Source organism: Trachypithecus francoisi, unplaced genomic scaffold (genome assembly GCF_009764315.1).
Source record: "Trachypithecus francoisi isolate TF-2019V2 unplaced genomic scaffold, Tfra_2.0 Lachesis_group16, whole genome shotgun sequence".
NCBI classification, from domain to species: Eukaryota; Metazoa; Chordata; class Mammalia; order Primates; family Cercopithecidae; genus Trachypithecus; species Trachypithecus francoisi.
The window spans coordinates 27,149,525-27,162,432 of record NW_022681461.1 but is presented as its reverse complement, the minus strand read 5'-3'; the positions used below and the strand labels follow the sequence as shown (position 1 = coordinate 27,162,432).

Below are 12,908 nucleotides of genomic sequence, written 5' to 3'. Positions count from 1 at the left end.
ACTGTCTTTCTCTTATGTTTTATTTTATCAAAGCTGTTACCTCTCTCATCTTTTCTATTCCCAGGGTGAAAATATAGGAGATGACGATCCATTCCTGGGTGGACGGCCAGCGTTCCATCTTCACTAACACGATATAGTTGAAGAGCATCAGGTATCCGATATATGCCAGCTGTGAGGAAATACAATACAGTGGTCTGGCTGTTCAGGCCCAGGAGCCTCAGCATCAGCCATGGCCACTGCACAGCAGCACAGAACAAGGTCAGCAAGCAGGACACAGAATTTATGACAAAATGAACTCGAAGGTGCTAAACTACCAAAAGAATTAGAAAAGACAGTGATACTTGAAAGATTATAATATGCAATCTTCCTTTTGACCCGTACATGTGTCTGTGGGGATCTGGTGCTTTGCTTAAATCTATGTGTCATGATGCATCATTTCGTCTTGCAGTTACCCATTTTTGTGTGTGTGTTTTCTCGGCTAAAAAGGGAATCTTGGCTGTCAGTGGCTGCTCTTGCTCAGGCGTGGACCTTAGGTTCTTAAACTAGGGCAGCACAGTGGATTTTTGCTTCATGAATGCCAGGCAGAATAAGTGTCTGTGAGAAGAAAAGGAAAAGGAAGACGCATGTAACACCTGTAAACTGGTCAACCCAACATAAAGTTAGCCCAGGCTTAAAGAGTTGGGTTTGTCAGTGCCCTGGGAGGGTTTCATGTGTTTTCATTTCACCACTTTCCTGCCCTACCCAAGTTAAAATATTCCTCCTTGGTGTCGGCTTCATTGAAACAACACAAGAAAAGACAACACAATTTATAGAAAGGAAAGGGTCTGTGTGGCCTTTCGTGGACGGGTGTGGGGTTTAATCCCCAAGAGGCTCTGGCTCTTTGGGGTTGAATCCTGATGTGACTGGCTGAATTGCTGGATGTCTGGGAAGAACTCCCCAGGTTTGATGACTGTTCTTGGAAGATTCAGTTGTGTCAAGGTGAGTAAAGTGCAGGGAAACTGGTGAGGCTCTTTCATAAGAGGCTGAGGAGCCTTGAGAGAAGACTCAGCTTAAGGGAAATGGCAGACTAGCTGGGCCTTCCTTAGGCAATGCCTCAAGTTGAGTGAGGTACTCACTGGCCTTAGGGGCCTCAGGGGCTGTGAGCAGGAACCAAGAGGGAGTTTATTAAAATCTGCTGCACTCTTCAGAGTGGTTGTACCAAAGAATAGACAGACACATTGTGGGTGAAAGGATGGAGGCCTTGAGGGGTCTGGAGGTATTGCGTGACTTTGGAGCTGGGAAGGCAGCTTATAGAAGGTAGAGGAAGCTGCAGCCTCTCTGGGGGGATATGCTGCTTTCTCTACTAAGAAAACTTCCTCCCTCCCTCTCTAACTCCCCCTTTCCTTTTATAATAGAAGGATTCTCTTATGTTTTGAGACAGGGTCTCACTCCCGTCGCCCAGGCTGGAGTGCAGTGGCATTGTGATCTCGGCTTCTTGTAGCGTTGACTTCCTGGGCTCAGGTGATTCTCCTACTTCAGCCTAAGTTTTGTATTTTCAGTAGAGACAGCATCTCACTTTGTTGGCCAGGCTGATCTCAAACTCCTGGGCTCAAGAGATCCCCCCAGCTTGGCCTCCCAAAGTGCTGGGATTACAGGCTTGAGCCACCATGCCCGGGTGAATGAATGGATTCTTTTTTTTTTTTTTGGAGACTCAGCCTCACTCTATTGCCCAGGCTGGAGTGCAGTGCTGTGATCCTGGCTCTCTGCAAATCTCCTCTTCGTGGGTTCAAGCGATTCTTGTGCCTCAGCCCCTCCAGTAGCTGGGATTACAGGCACCTGCCACTGTGTCTGGCTAATTTTTGTATTTTTAGTAGAGACGGGGGTGTCACCATGTTGGCCAGGCTGGTCTTGAACTCCTGACCTCAAGTTCATCACTTAAAGGGTGAAGTAGGTCGGAGTTAAATAAGATCACTTATGAGAGCTGGACATCTGGGCTCACTCTCTACCTGCATGGTTTGTGCTGGCATCCCCCCACCCCCCAGGGCCTATCATTTCAACCTATGCCTAGGTTCCTACCCCTCCCCATCTTCAGGAGCATTGGCAAATCATGAAAACTTCTCATGAAAGAGTTTACTTAAAATTGTGTAGGACGCTGTTTAAAAATCAGTTCAAAATGGAACTTGGTTCATATGGTTTCCGTTTACCATTATAATACACTGGCATTAATTCTGTAGTCCTGTGAGTACAGACTGCAAAAAACAAAAAAAGGACTTCAGTGGTTAGAACTCTAAAATATACTCTCAGCCTCCGTCTGACTTAAAATCCTTCTCTCTCTTTGCTTCCTTCTCTTAGTTGGGTCAGATTCCATCACTTATAGGCGAAATGAATATTGTTAACTGCCCTGGTTTTATCATTTTGCCCAATTCATTGCAAAACATTCCAAAGCATTATCTTCTCTTTTCATATGTAGGCCCAGTGACATGCACATTCTTCCAGAACCTCTGCATTTTAGTACGTAAGTAACTCCTTGAACCTACATCTGTCCTCTGAATACAAGTCTAATGTGTTTAGTGGAAGGAAGGTAGGCATAGGTATCAGTGAAGCTTGGATTTAAATCCCAGCTCACTTTCTAGATGTATCATCTTTTGTAAGGTTAACCTGCCTGGGCCTCCATTCTGTAACATGGGATCACTTCCACTTTCCTTATAGGGCCTTTGTAATGACTGGGGATCTATAATATCTATCTGTCTGTCTGTCTCTCCCAACACACTATAGAGACCCAATAAATGCTAGCTAATAGCCACCATTTTTTTTTCAAGATGCTTCTGTTATTCTTTTTGTCTCCTCTTCCCTTAGTCCTTACTTCCCTTTGATCCCCAATTAACTATTCACACCTCTCCCCTTTTTTTTTCTTTTTAAAATTGCCCTCATTATTGGTTATGCTTCCTCCACATTCATCATTTTTAGCCCCTGCCTGGTTTTTACATCACAGTTACTCTATAATGAACTTTTTCCATAGTCAAGCTATAATATAATATTTTGGTACAACTCTCAAAATACAGACTTCTGAAAATAGGGTCTTATGTTTAGATGGCACAACAGAGGACTGGCTGCTGTCTTGGAAGCAGCCTATCACAGAACTCACCAACATTCATGCAGCCTTGCTGTAGATTATCTTGACATGACATGCTTTAATTGTATGTGTGTGTATATATATATTCTGTAAGCTTTAACACTCTGCATGTAGAATGTCCAAGCTTTTGAACCTATGAGTCTTATTTAAGTCAGTGGGAGAACTCTAAGAATTTGTGTTTTATTAACATATAATCTTTCTATGCATTTTCCATTAACTAAGATTCATGCTTCTTAAACTGTCAAACACAAGCACCAAAGCCTGCCACAGCTTGCTATGGATCCCTGGTGGGACTTTGCTCTTCCTCACTTCTACCTGGGCCTTTTTCTACTACCTCTGGAGAGCAGAAGGGCACATGGTCTCGTAGAGGATACAGCTGGTCACTGCTAGAGAAACTCAGAGCCACTTCACACCTTGAATTTGAATCCTCTCCAGCCAGATACCTGAAATAGGCTCTCAACACAAGCAGGGTCGAGGAGCCAGCTGGACCCCTGCCTGCTTTCTTCTCGGACCAAAAGAGGACCCAACCTACTCCTAGAGAAACTTGCTACAATGCAGAAGTGAGGTTACACGGAAATGAGGTGTGTCCTACCTTTCAGAAACTTGGGAGAGTAGGACAGACCATTTTTGGAAATCTGGTGAGAAATATTCTTACAGAGAAAAACACAGCCCAAAGTAAAGTACATGGGACCTTCAATCTGAAACGGAATTGTATTGTTAGGCATGTCTGGTGAGTCAAAAGACTGGCATACCTCATTTCCGATCACTTCCTCGAGGCCTGGGCTTTGTCAATATGTGAAGATGAATGTTGGAGAATCATGAAAACACAACTGAATGGACCTAGGGGATCCAGTCTGATGGGTTTGCTGAGGTCAACTCAGCCATGCAGAAGGGTGCTGGACACACAGGCCCCACTCCCCAAAGCGGTAGCCTCCCAACAAGCTGCCAATGACATAAGCAAAGCAGCGTGTCTCAAGTTTCTCCTGGGAAGCTGGTTAAACTAACACAGCCTCTTAGGCTCCTTCATGAAGATTTGATTCCATGGGTCTATGATGGGGCTAGAAATTTGCATTTCTAACAAAACGCCCTTGTCATCATGGAAGTTTTAGAAATGTTGATACTGTTACGTCTACTGATTTCTGCTCTCAGGAGTATGTAAACTTTTTCTGCAAATGGCCAACTGGTTAACTTTTAAGGCTTTGTAGATCTGATAGTCTCTCTCTGTCTCTCACCACTCATTGTCTCTCACCACTCATTAACTCGATGTGGTAGCACAAAAGCAGCCAGCCTACTGGTAATGTTAAATGAGGTTTAGCCTAAAGCTGCCTCCTTACATATTTTAAGTTCGACCTAAAGTTTTCTTTCTTTGTACATTGTGAACTGTAACGAATGAAGGTGTAACAAAACCAATCAATCACTGAGTTTCAGTCAGTCAATCAAATGTAGCCAACTGCTCAAAATGTGTTCAAAAAAGGCAAATGCTGAGATGTAACCAATCCAGCTGTTTCTGTACCTCACTTCCATTTTCTGTATGCCACTTCCCTTTTTCTGCCCACAAATCTTCCACCACGTGGCCCTGGTGGAGTCTCTGAGCCTCCTCTGGCTTGGAAGGCTGTCCCATTCACAAATTGTTCATTGTGCAATTAAATTCCTTTAACAGAAATTAAGAGTCTGACTGTGCTCCATTATTTATGGACACTACAATTTGAATATATGTCTCAAGTATTCCTTTTTAAATTTTATTTTGACCCTTTAAAAATGTAAAAACCATTCTTAGTTTGCAGGCCACAGTCATAGGCCATGGGTTGAATTTGGCCCGAGAGCTGTAGTTTGCCAAGCGCTGTTCTAAGCTAACAGTTGGGGTATCATAATATTAAAGGAAGGACAGACCTGGGTGTAAAATAGCTCCAAAAATATTATCTTAGGCTGGGTGCAGTGGCTATCAATCACCTACAATCCTAGCACTTTGGGAGGCCGAGGCAGGCCCATAGTTCGAGACCAGCCTGGCCAACATGGCAAAACCCCATCCCTATTAAAAATACAAAAATTAGCTGGGTGTGGTGGTACACACCTGTAATCCCAGCTACTCGGGAGGCTGAGACATGAGAATCACTGGAACCCAGGAGGTGGAGGTTGCAGTGAGCCAAGATCTTACCACTGCACTCCAGTCTGGGGGGCAGAGTAAGAAAGACCCTGTCTCTCCTAAATAAATACATAAATATTATCTTGATAAAATGGTTGTTTGTTTGTTAGGATTACAGAGAGTACTTAAATAGTACCTAGAACATTGCCTCAAACATAGTAGGTACTCAATAAAAGATATTATTTTTGTTGAGTGGATGGATGAACACAACACAACACTATCTATTGCTATGCAATATGAATAGCCTAGAAGAAACAATAGTCACAGTTACGTTGTACTTACATGTCAAGGAACTGTTCTAAATGCTTTATATGTTTTAACACATTTAATCTTCATTAAATTCTATAAAATCGGAACTACTATTATTGGCATCTTAAGAAAACTGTGGACAGAATGGGAAGTTAAGTTGTTTGAGGGCACACAGTAAGAATTGCAGATGGGATTCCCACCCAGGCTGTCTGATTCCAAAGTCCATGCTTGTCACCACTAAGCTGTTTTCTGCAAGGTTAAAAATAATATAGAGCTGTATAAAATATATGAATAGAAATGATTTTTGCATGCCTCAGTTATTTTTGGGGGGAGATAATTTTTCTCTTTTCCTACCATTGATAAATTTGAATTTTTACTTCACTGAAAACATCTAATAAATATTTATATTTTGATAATATCCTATCCTCCCTCAAGACCACACTTCAAAGTGGTAGTTTCCGAATGGTGGCAATTTTATCCCACAAGGGGACATTTAGCAACGTCTGGAGACATTTTGCTTGTCATACTTGGGGGATGAAGAGTTGCCACTGAGTAGAGGCCAGGCATGCTGTAAAACATGCTACCTGTTGGGGGCAGCCCCCCACAATGAAGAATTATCCTACCCTAAATGTTAATAGCACTGAACTAGAGAAACCCAACTTTAAAGTCAATGTTAAGTGTTGTTAGCACACAGGACCACATGAAAAGCACCTCATCTAGTCATTTGAGTCATTTTGGCCTCAGATACAGATTATCCTGTTGCTGACTCAAATGACTGCTATGCAGCTGGTTGTGGCAAGGGCTAAAAATACAGATGCACTATCCTTCATCTGGCACAGTTCCACCGTGACTGGAAAGAATCAGAGATGACCTGGGCCAAAAGCTCACCTTAAAAAAAAAAATCACTGAACAGTAGACGTGGAGAACCAATAATTGAACCATTTCTACCATATCAGAAGGTCATTTCAAGGACAAGCCACTCTTTTGCAGGCAGAAAAATGTTTACATGATGTGCATACTAAGCAATGTTAGCCATGATTGCAGGTTTCCTTTGAGTAGCTTTTGCTGCTGTGGTTTGCATATTGTTAATTTTGTTGGAACAAGAAAGGTTGTTTGATGACACTAGCAGATTGGGAGTAGTTACACACACACACACACACACACACACACACACACTGCCTTCTTTAGTGGTGTTACTTCCACACTCTCCTTACTCCTTACCTGCCAAAAGTACCCCCAATTCCAGGACTGGCATCTAAAATGGGCAACTGTGATATAGCCCTCATCTATTCAAAACATCAAGTATTTCAGAAAAGCGTATCTACTTTCCTGTTAGACAAGACTCATACTCATCTCACCTCTATTTCTGTTAGTTCTCACCTCCACCATTTCCTCTGTTTTCTGAGAGGAGGCAAAATGTGGCCTGTGAAAGCTGCCTAACAAAACGCCACAAATCTTGCAAAGCTATTGAAAAAGCAAAGTCACAGAACTTTCACTCCTGTGTGTGTGGCACTTACGACTTGCAGAGAAAACCACACAGGTACATGAGAAATGGACATTGGCTCCTTGTGGCCATCCACTAGGAAGGAGAAAAGGAAATGTGCTTACTGTATAGAACCAGAACTTCACGATGGGTGCATTGTAGAATTCATAGATTTTTCTGCCGAGGGGGATTAACCGATGCCTGCTCTGAACTTCCTCTTCATCCTTCTTCCTGGAGGACTCCCCGTTGTTTCGTCCCAACATGGCCTATGGTGGAAGAGAATCGATACTATCATGGCAGGGCTCTGGAGAGCATGTAATTCAATGTGTTCATTTTACAGATGAGGAAAGGATGCCCATAGAACCTAAGAACCCAAGGCCCCAGAGATTTAGAGGTTGTACGTTTCCTATGGGTGCAATTGTCCTACACGTATCATCTGTGAATACCCTTTGCCTGAGATGGAGGGCCTTGGGTATATTTCTTGACCATTCTCTTCTCTTCCACTCTGGGACTTCTAGAAGATGTGGGTAATAGATGATACCCAGAGTCCAGAGAGGAAGAAAGGGTGTAGCCTGGGAAGGCCAGACTTCAAGAATCTATTCTTCCTCCCTACCTGCTCGCTCTCTCTATCATGAAACAGGCTAGATCTGGATTCAAATTCTGTCTCTTCAAATGCTAATGACCCTTAAGTCAAAGGTCGATTGGACCAGCATACCTAATTTATCCAAAGGTTGTGAATACTCAAGAGGTAAATGATCTGCAGTGCCTGGAACTTAGTTAGGTTAGTGATATGGTTTGGCTCTGTGTCTCCACCCAAATCTCATCTTGAGTTGTAATCCCCACGTGTCAAGGGAGAGACCTGGTGGGAGGTGATTGGATCATGGGGGCAGTTTCCCCCATGCTGTTCTGGTGATAGTGAGTTCTCATGAGGGCTGATGGTTTAAAGTTTGGCATTTCCTCACTCCCTCTCTCTCCTGCCACCATATAAGACATGCCTTCCTTTCCCTTTGCCTTCCACCATGATTGTAAGTTTCCCAAGGTCTCTTCAGCCATGCAGAACTGTGAGTCAATTAAGCCTCTTCCCTGATTTCAAACACTGTAAATCCTGAATTACTGCTGGTACTAGTTTTATGGTGGTTCCTGTGAACACTGCCTGCCTCTGCAACTACGTGGGACTAGGAGAAGGATTCCAGTCAGGCCTGACCTTGAGAGGTCCTCATCTCCAAGATGCTGGAAACTTCCTTGAGAGTAGAATCATTTCCTTCTCATTCATGACAACAGTAGCAGTGACAACAACTATAATAATTTAACTGAGGAAGAGTTCCAGGCCCTGGGTAACTCAGATGGGAGACTGAGTCCTAACTCAGACACTTCAAATCGGTGGCACCACGGGAAAGGTTTTTAACCACTCTGAGACTTAGTTTCTTTAACTGTAAAATGAGCGTAATAAAGTACCCACTATAGGGTTGGCCTACAAGTCAGGGAGCATCTGGCACTTAATAACTACTCAGTAAACACTAGCTAGACTTTAAAGTGAACTGAGACCTTCTTACACACTCTTCACTAAAATGATCTAGTTGAGATCACTCACTAGAAAAAAAAGTGTTATTAGAATCTATAACAGCATACTTTCTTGGCTTTAATTCTTCAGTACTGTTCTACCATAAAGCTAGTTTCACAAAGTTTGGAGATTTTTATAACGTGAGGACAGGGTAAAACTTTATAACTGCTCAGGACTGACAAGGATTTGGGGCAAGACAGAGTACTGGGAAATGAGCTCAAAGCTGAGACAGCTCATTATAGAAACAATGCATGAGTTTCAAAATTGAGAATAGAGACAAACCTAGATAATTCTGGCTTAAAGCCACTTTACCTAAAGTATACAAATATTAGTTTCCACTACTTGGTTCATTACCTCAAATATCCACTTTATTCAACTATGTAATAATCACAAATGATTGACCTGTAACCAATAGGATTTCTGGAGAAGGTAACTTCCATTGCTTTGTGGACTCCGGCTGCAAAAGTCCCTTGAGTTAATGAAGAAGTTAGATTCCATACTACGACTTGTTAAAGTGTTTATTTTCATCAGTGAGTGGAGTAAATCTTTCTGATGGACAAGACACACTAGACTGTGATAGAGTTCTATAAATATTGATCATTGACCTCAAGAAACTCTGAGGTTACATGACGTGTGGCTGTCTATAATTTATGTAACATAATTATCATGCTTCTGTTCTGCTTATTTATATGCTTGAGTATCTAATGCTATTTGGGGACACAATGAGATGAAAGTAAAGACAGCTGGAAGGTTTTTAGGCATCTTGGAGAGTGTCATTTTGGGGTAACTTCTGGGGATGGTGACTTTCCCAACAGAGCTATAGACATGCTCTGGGTCTGTGGACTTGTGGGGACTTTATTAGGCAAAGTGGAGACATTTATCCAGCACTGCATTCAAAACAAAAACAAAAACCTGTTTTGCCTTTATTATTCAGATATATTCCAGCATGAAACCTTTGTAAAAGGCTTGTCTTTCATGGATTTAAGTAAAGCATTTTTGACATTTCATTAATTCCAGCCTAAGCAGCTTAACTTTTGATTTTGTTTGTGTCTTTTCCCTGTATTCAGGCATTTCCTTTGACATTCCTTGAAGCAGAATCTAACAGGGTCAAATATAGACAAAACTGCACAGCATGATTTGAGAATCTATGCTGGCTAGACACAGATGTCAAGGCTGAGAAAGTTCTTTTGAGGTGAACTAAACTACTAAAAGCTACAAAAAATGGAGTGAATTGAGGTTGATATTTTCGTGTATCATTTTGGACGGGTCAAAGGAAAATGTCCCATTCCAAGAGAGGATATACTGGTTTAACACAGAAGCTCAAATCTCAATCCCATAAAAGGAGGAGAGGTGCCAATGAGCTGCACTCTGCAGTTCTCTCCAGGTTCTGTCTACTGACCAGTGCCCGAACACTGACAGAATTTGCCATCAGAGTCAAGGGAGGGGTCCACGTTACAGACAACTGCTGTCCAGCCCTGAGTTTGCCAGGCCACATGTCCTTTCCTTCTTTCCTTCTCCCTGCTGTTTCTGCCTGTGGAGGAGAAGCTCGAGCAGCAATGCTCTTACAGAGCCTTCTACTGGGCCCTTAGTAAACAAGGCCAGGGTCTATTCTCTTGTTACTAAACTTTCCTCTTAGTCTAGAGATGCATCACTTATGGTGGCTTCTTGAAGGATCAGGTTCTCAAAGCTCTAGGCTGAGCAGGGGAAGCTACCTCCCTTTGCTTTCTTCCTTGAGACCCAACCAGAGAGAACGCTGATTCAGTTTCTGGATGTCTTCCTAGGACGTGTACTGATGTCAGGACTGTGCCACACTTGACTTTGGAGGCTCATTCATCACTTTTGGATTCTTTCTGCTACATGGTGGACCAAATAGGCTGAGCAGCCACGCTTGAGACTAGAGAGACATTCTCTCTCGCCCTTAACCTAGCGTCTAAAAGTGTGGCTGATGGAGCCTATATGCCTGGATTCTAATCTTAGCTTTGCCATGAACTGGCTGGGTATCCTTGAGCAATTTAACCTCTTTGAGTGTCAGTTTCCTCATTTGTAAAATGGGAATTAGGGCTGGACGTGGTGGCTCATGCCTGTAATCCCAGCACTATGGGAGACCAAGACTAGAGGACTGTTTGAAACCAGGAGTTCAAGATCAGCCAGGGCAATCACTTAAAAAAAAAAAAAAAGGCCAGGTATTGTGGGAGGATCCCTTGAGCCCAGAAATGTGAGGTTACAGTGAGCTATAATGACACCATTTGCTCCAGCCTGGTGACAGAGTGAGACCCTGTCTCTAAAAATAAATAATAATAAAAATAAATAAATAAATAAATACATAAATAAAATGGGGGCAATAATAGTGCCTATCTTGTGGGACTTTCGTGAGGATTCCATTAGTAAGTATGGGTAAAGCACTTAGCACTGTTAAAACAATATTGGTTTATAGTGTGCCAGTCTCCAATATAAGTAGTTTACAGGCACACTTTTTATACTAGACAATTACTTGTGAGTTAGACAACATTATTGTTCCTGTGTTTGAGATTATAAAATTGTGCCCAAGGTCACACAGCAAGTAGGTGACAAGGCAGGATTCTGGTTCCAGAGTACACGTTCAGCTGAAATATTCAATAAAGATTCAGTATTACTATTGCCAGTTTTCTTCTAATGATCAAGCTATTATATTCTATTCAGAGGACAAAATTATGGTGAGATTGTTAGGGAAGACAGTCATCTTTTACAGAGCTGAGCCAACTCCTCCACAGATTTTTATACAAATCCTCAAACTGAAACAAAAGTTGGCCTTTCATTCAGTAAGTCAGGGATTGTGTCTGCAAATAGATCTTTAGGAAAAGCCTACTGGAAGGAAATATTGTTTACCTGCAGGAGAAACAATTCGCACTGCTGTCCCACTAGGATAATAGTGCAAAGGCCTTTTGTCACCTGAGCAAAACTAATTTTTGATTTCACCCCTTATAGCTTCTTCTGGGTCACTACAGCAACGGTCACTGGCGGGGGTGGTGAGGGAGGGTAAGGCAAATTGAGAAAGTCCTTATGGAGCTGTTGCTTGATGACTTCCAAGCTATGAAGCCTTGTTTGTCCCTTTAACAGCATGTGATATTTTTAGCCTCTGCGTATGAGCCAGTGGCAGTCACGCTGCTCAGGCGGGGGTTGCAAGAAGCTGTCCCATGTCCAGCTGCCCCCTTCCCTCTGCAGAACAAAGCCTCTATGCTCTATAATTATACCAGGAAGAGCTAATAAAAGCTTTGCATACAAACCTCAAAATTCAATTAGTGCTGTAATTGTGAGCCTGACCCTGAAGACAGATACAGGCTTAGCTTCTGATCCGCAGAACAGTACCAGCTCAGTGAAGCCGGCTGCTCCCAACTCATGGATTCCCTTTCCTTCTTTGTGTGCTGAGACAGATATATCATCTGGTTGTTCAAAAAGCTTTGCTTGTTTGGAAAACGTAGGGCGTCTTGCTTTAGAATTTCACTGGTTTGTCCTGCACCACTAGCTGGCTGCAAGATTTCACATATGGGTGGACCCTGAGGTCATGTTATTTACACTTTTCCAATACCTTGGTTGCAATACTGAAATGAAAGCACTCCATGGTTAAACTTGGTGGAAGGCTGGGAACAGATGTGTGACCTAAGGAGTTACTGAGTCTTGAGCATATTGGTGGGACGAGTGGATTAGGAATTGTGCCCACAGAGAATAACTGTGCAGTGTTTTCTTACTGTGAGCTCCATGTCCTCTTCATCTTTTTCTTTCGTGGGCTTCTCTGGTTCTTCTGCCTCCTTCTCTTGGAGGTGGATTTCCTGGGCCTGAGACATATAGGGCATGTCGTCTTTGTTCTTGAACTCCAAGCTGAGAATTGAAGGAGGAAGTAGAATTCCCAGAATTACCTAAAGTAATAATAATGATAATAATAATAATCACATTTAAAGGATTAAGATTAGGGTGGTTGTTTAGAATCAGAGAGCCTGAGGTGTGGGGTATAAGACTGTGTGCATGTGTGTGTGTACATGTGCACACACAGTTATATGCTCTGTGGGGGACCTGGACATCTGAATAACTAACATATTAACATATTAATACTAAGAGGATCATTTTGTCCCATCTAGGAAATATTTTGCACAGCTCAGTCTCATTTTTGGAGGAAAAAAGCATTTTGCCCAAATTTGTCTTACCCAATTAACACCCACTTTGCATGTGGGTAACAGAGGAAAAAGAGACTCTATTTAAGGCAAAAGTGGGAAAGAATTCAGATTTACATTTAGCCATTAGACAGCCCTTGATTTTGACTGTGAAATCAATTCATACATCTGTCCACTGGCCTTTTTTTTTTTTTTTTTTTTGCTAATGTGTCAAG

At 42.4% G+C, this 12,908-nt stretch overlaps 1 protein-coding gene and 1 long non-coding RNA gene across 5 annotated transcripts in view; one reads left to right on the top strand and one right to left on the bottom strand.

Moving 5' to 3' along the window:
• LOC117098481 overlaps positions 1-4,733 on the top strand; it is a 129,878-nt gene extending 125,145 nt beyond the window's left edge. Inside the window, exons 2-3 of the long non-coding RNA XR_004443429.1 lie at positions 65-151; positions 2,450-4,733. This is a non-coding gene — a long non-coding RNA (uncharacterized LOC117098481). The remainder of the gene's footprint in view (positions 1-64; positions 152-2,449) is intronic.
• Positions 1-12,908, bottom strand: part of TRPM3 (transient receptor potential cation channel subfamily M member 3) — a 332,704-nt gene that overhangs the window by 74,966 nt on the left and 244,830 nt on the right. For all 4 annotated transcript variants that reach the window (XM_033237111.1, XM_033237115.1, XM_033237113.1 and 1 more), the window contains 3 exons: positions 12,274-12,441; positions 7,113-7,253; positions 41-169 (listed from right to left, as the gene is read on the bottom strand). In XM_033237111.1, coding sequence (XP_033093002.1) covers positions 41-169; positions 7,113-7,253; positions 12,274-12,441 — 438 coding nt within the window. The remainder of the gene's footprint in view (positions 1-40; positions 170-7,112; positions 7,254-12,273; positions 12,442-12,908) is intronic.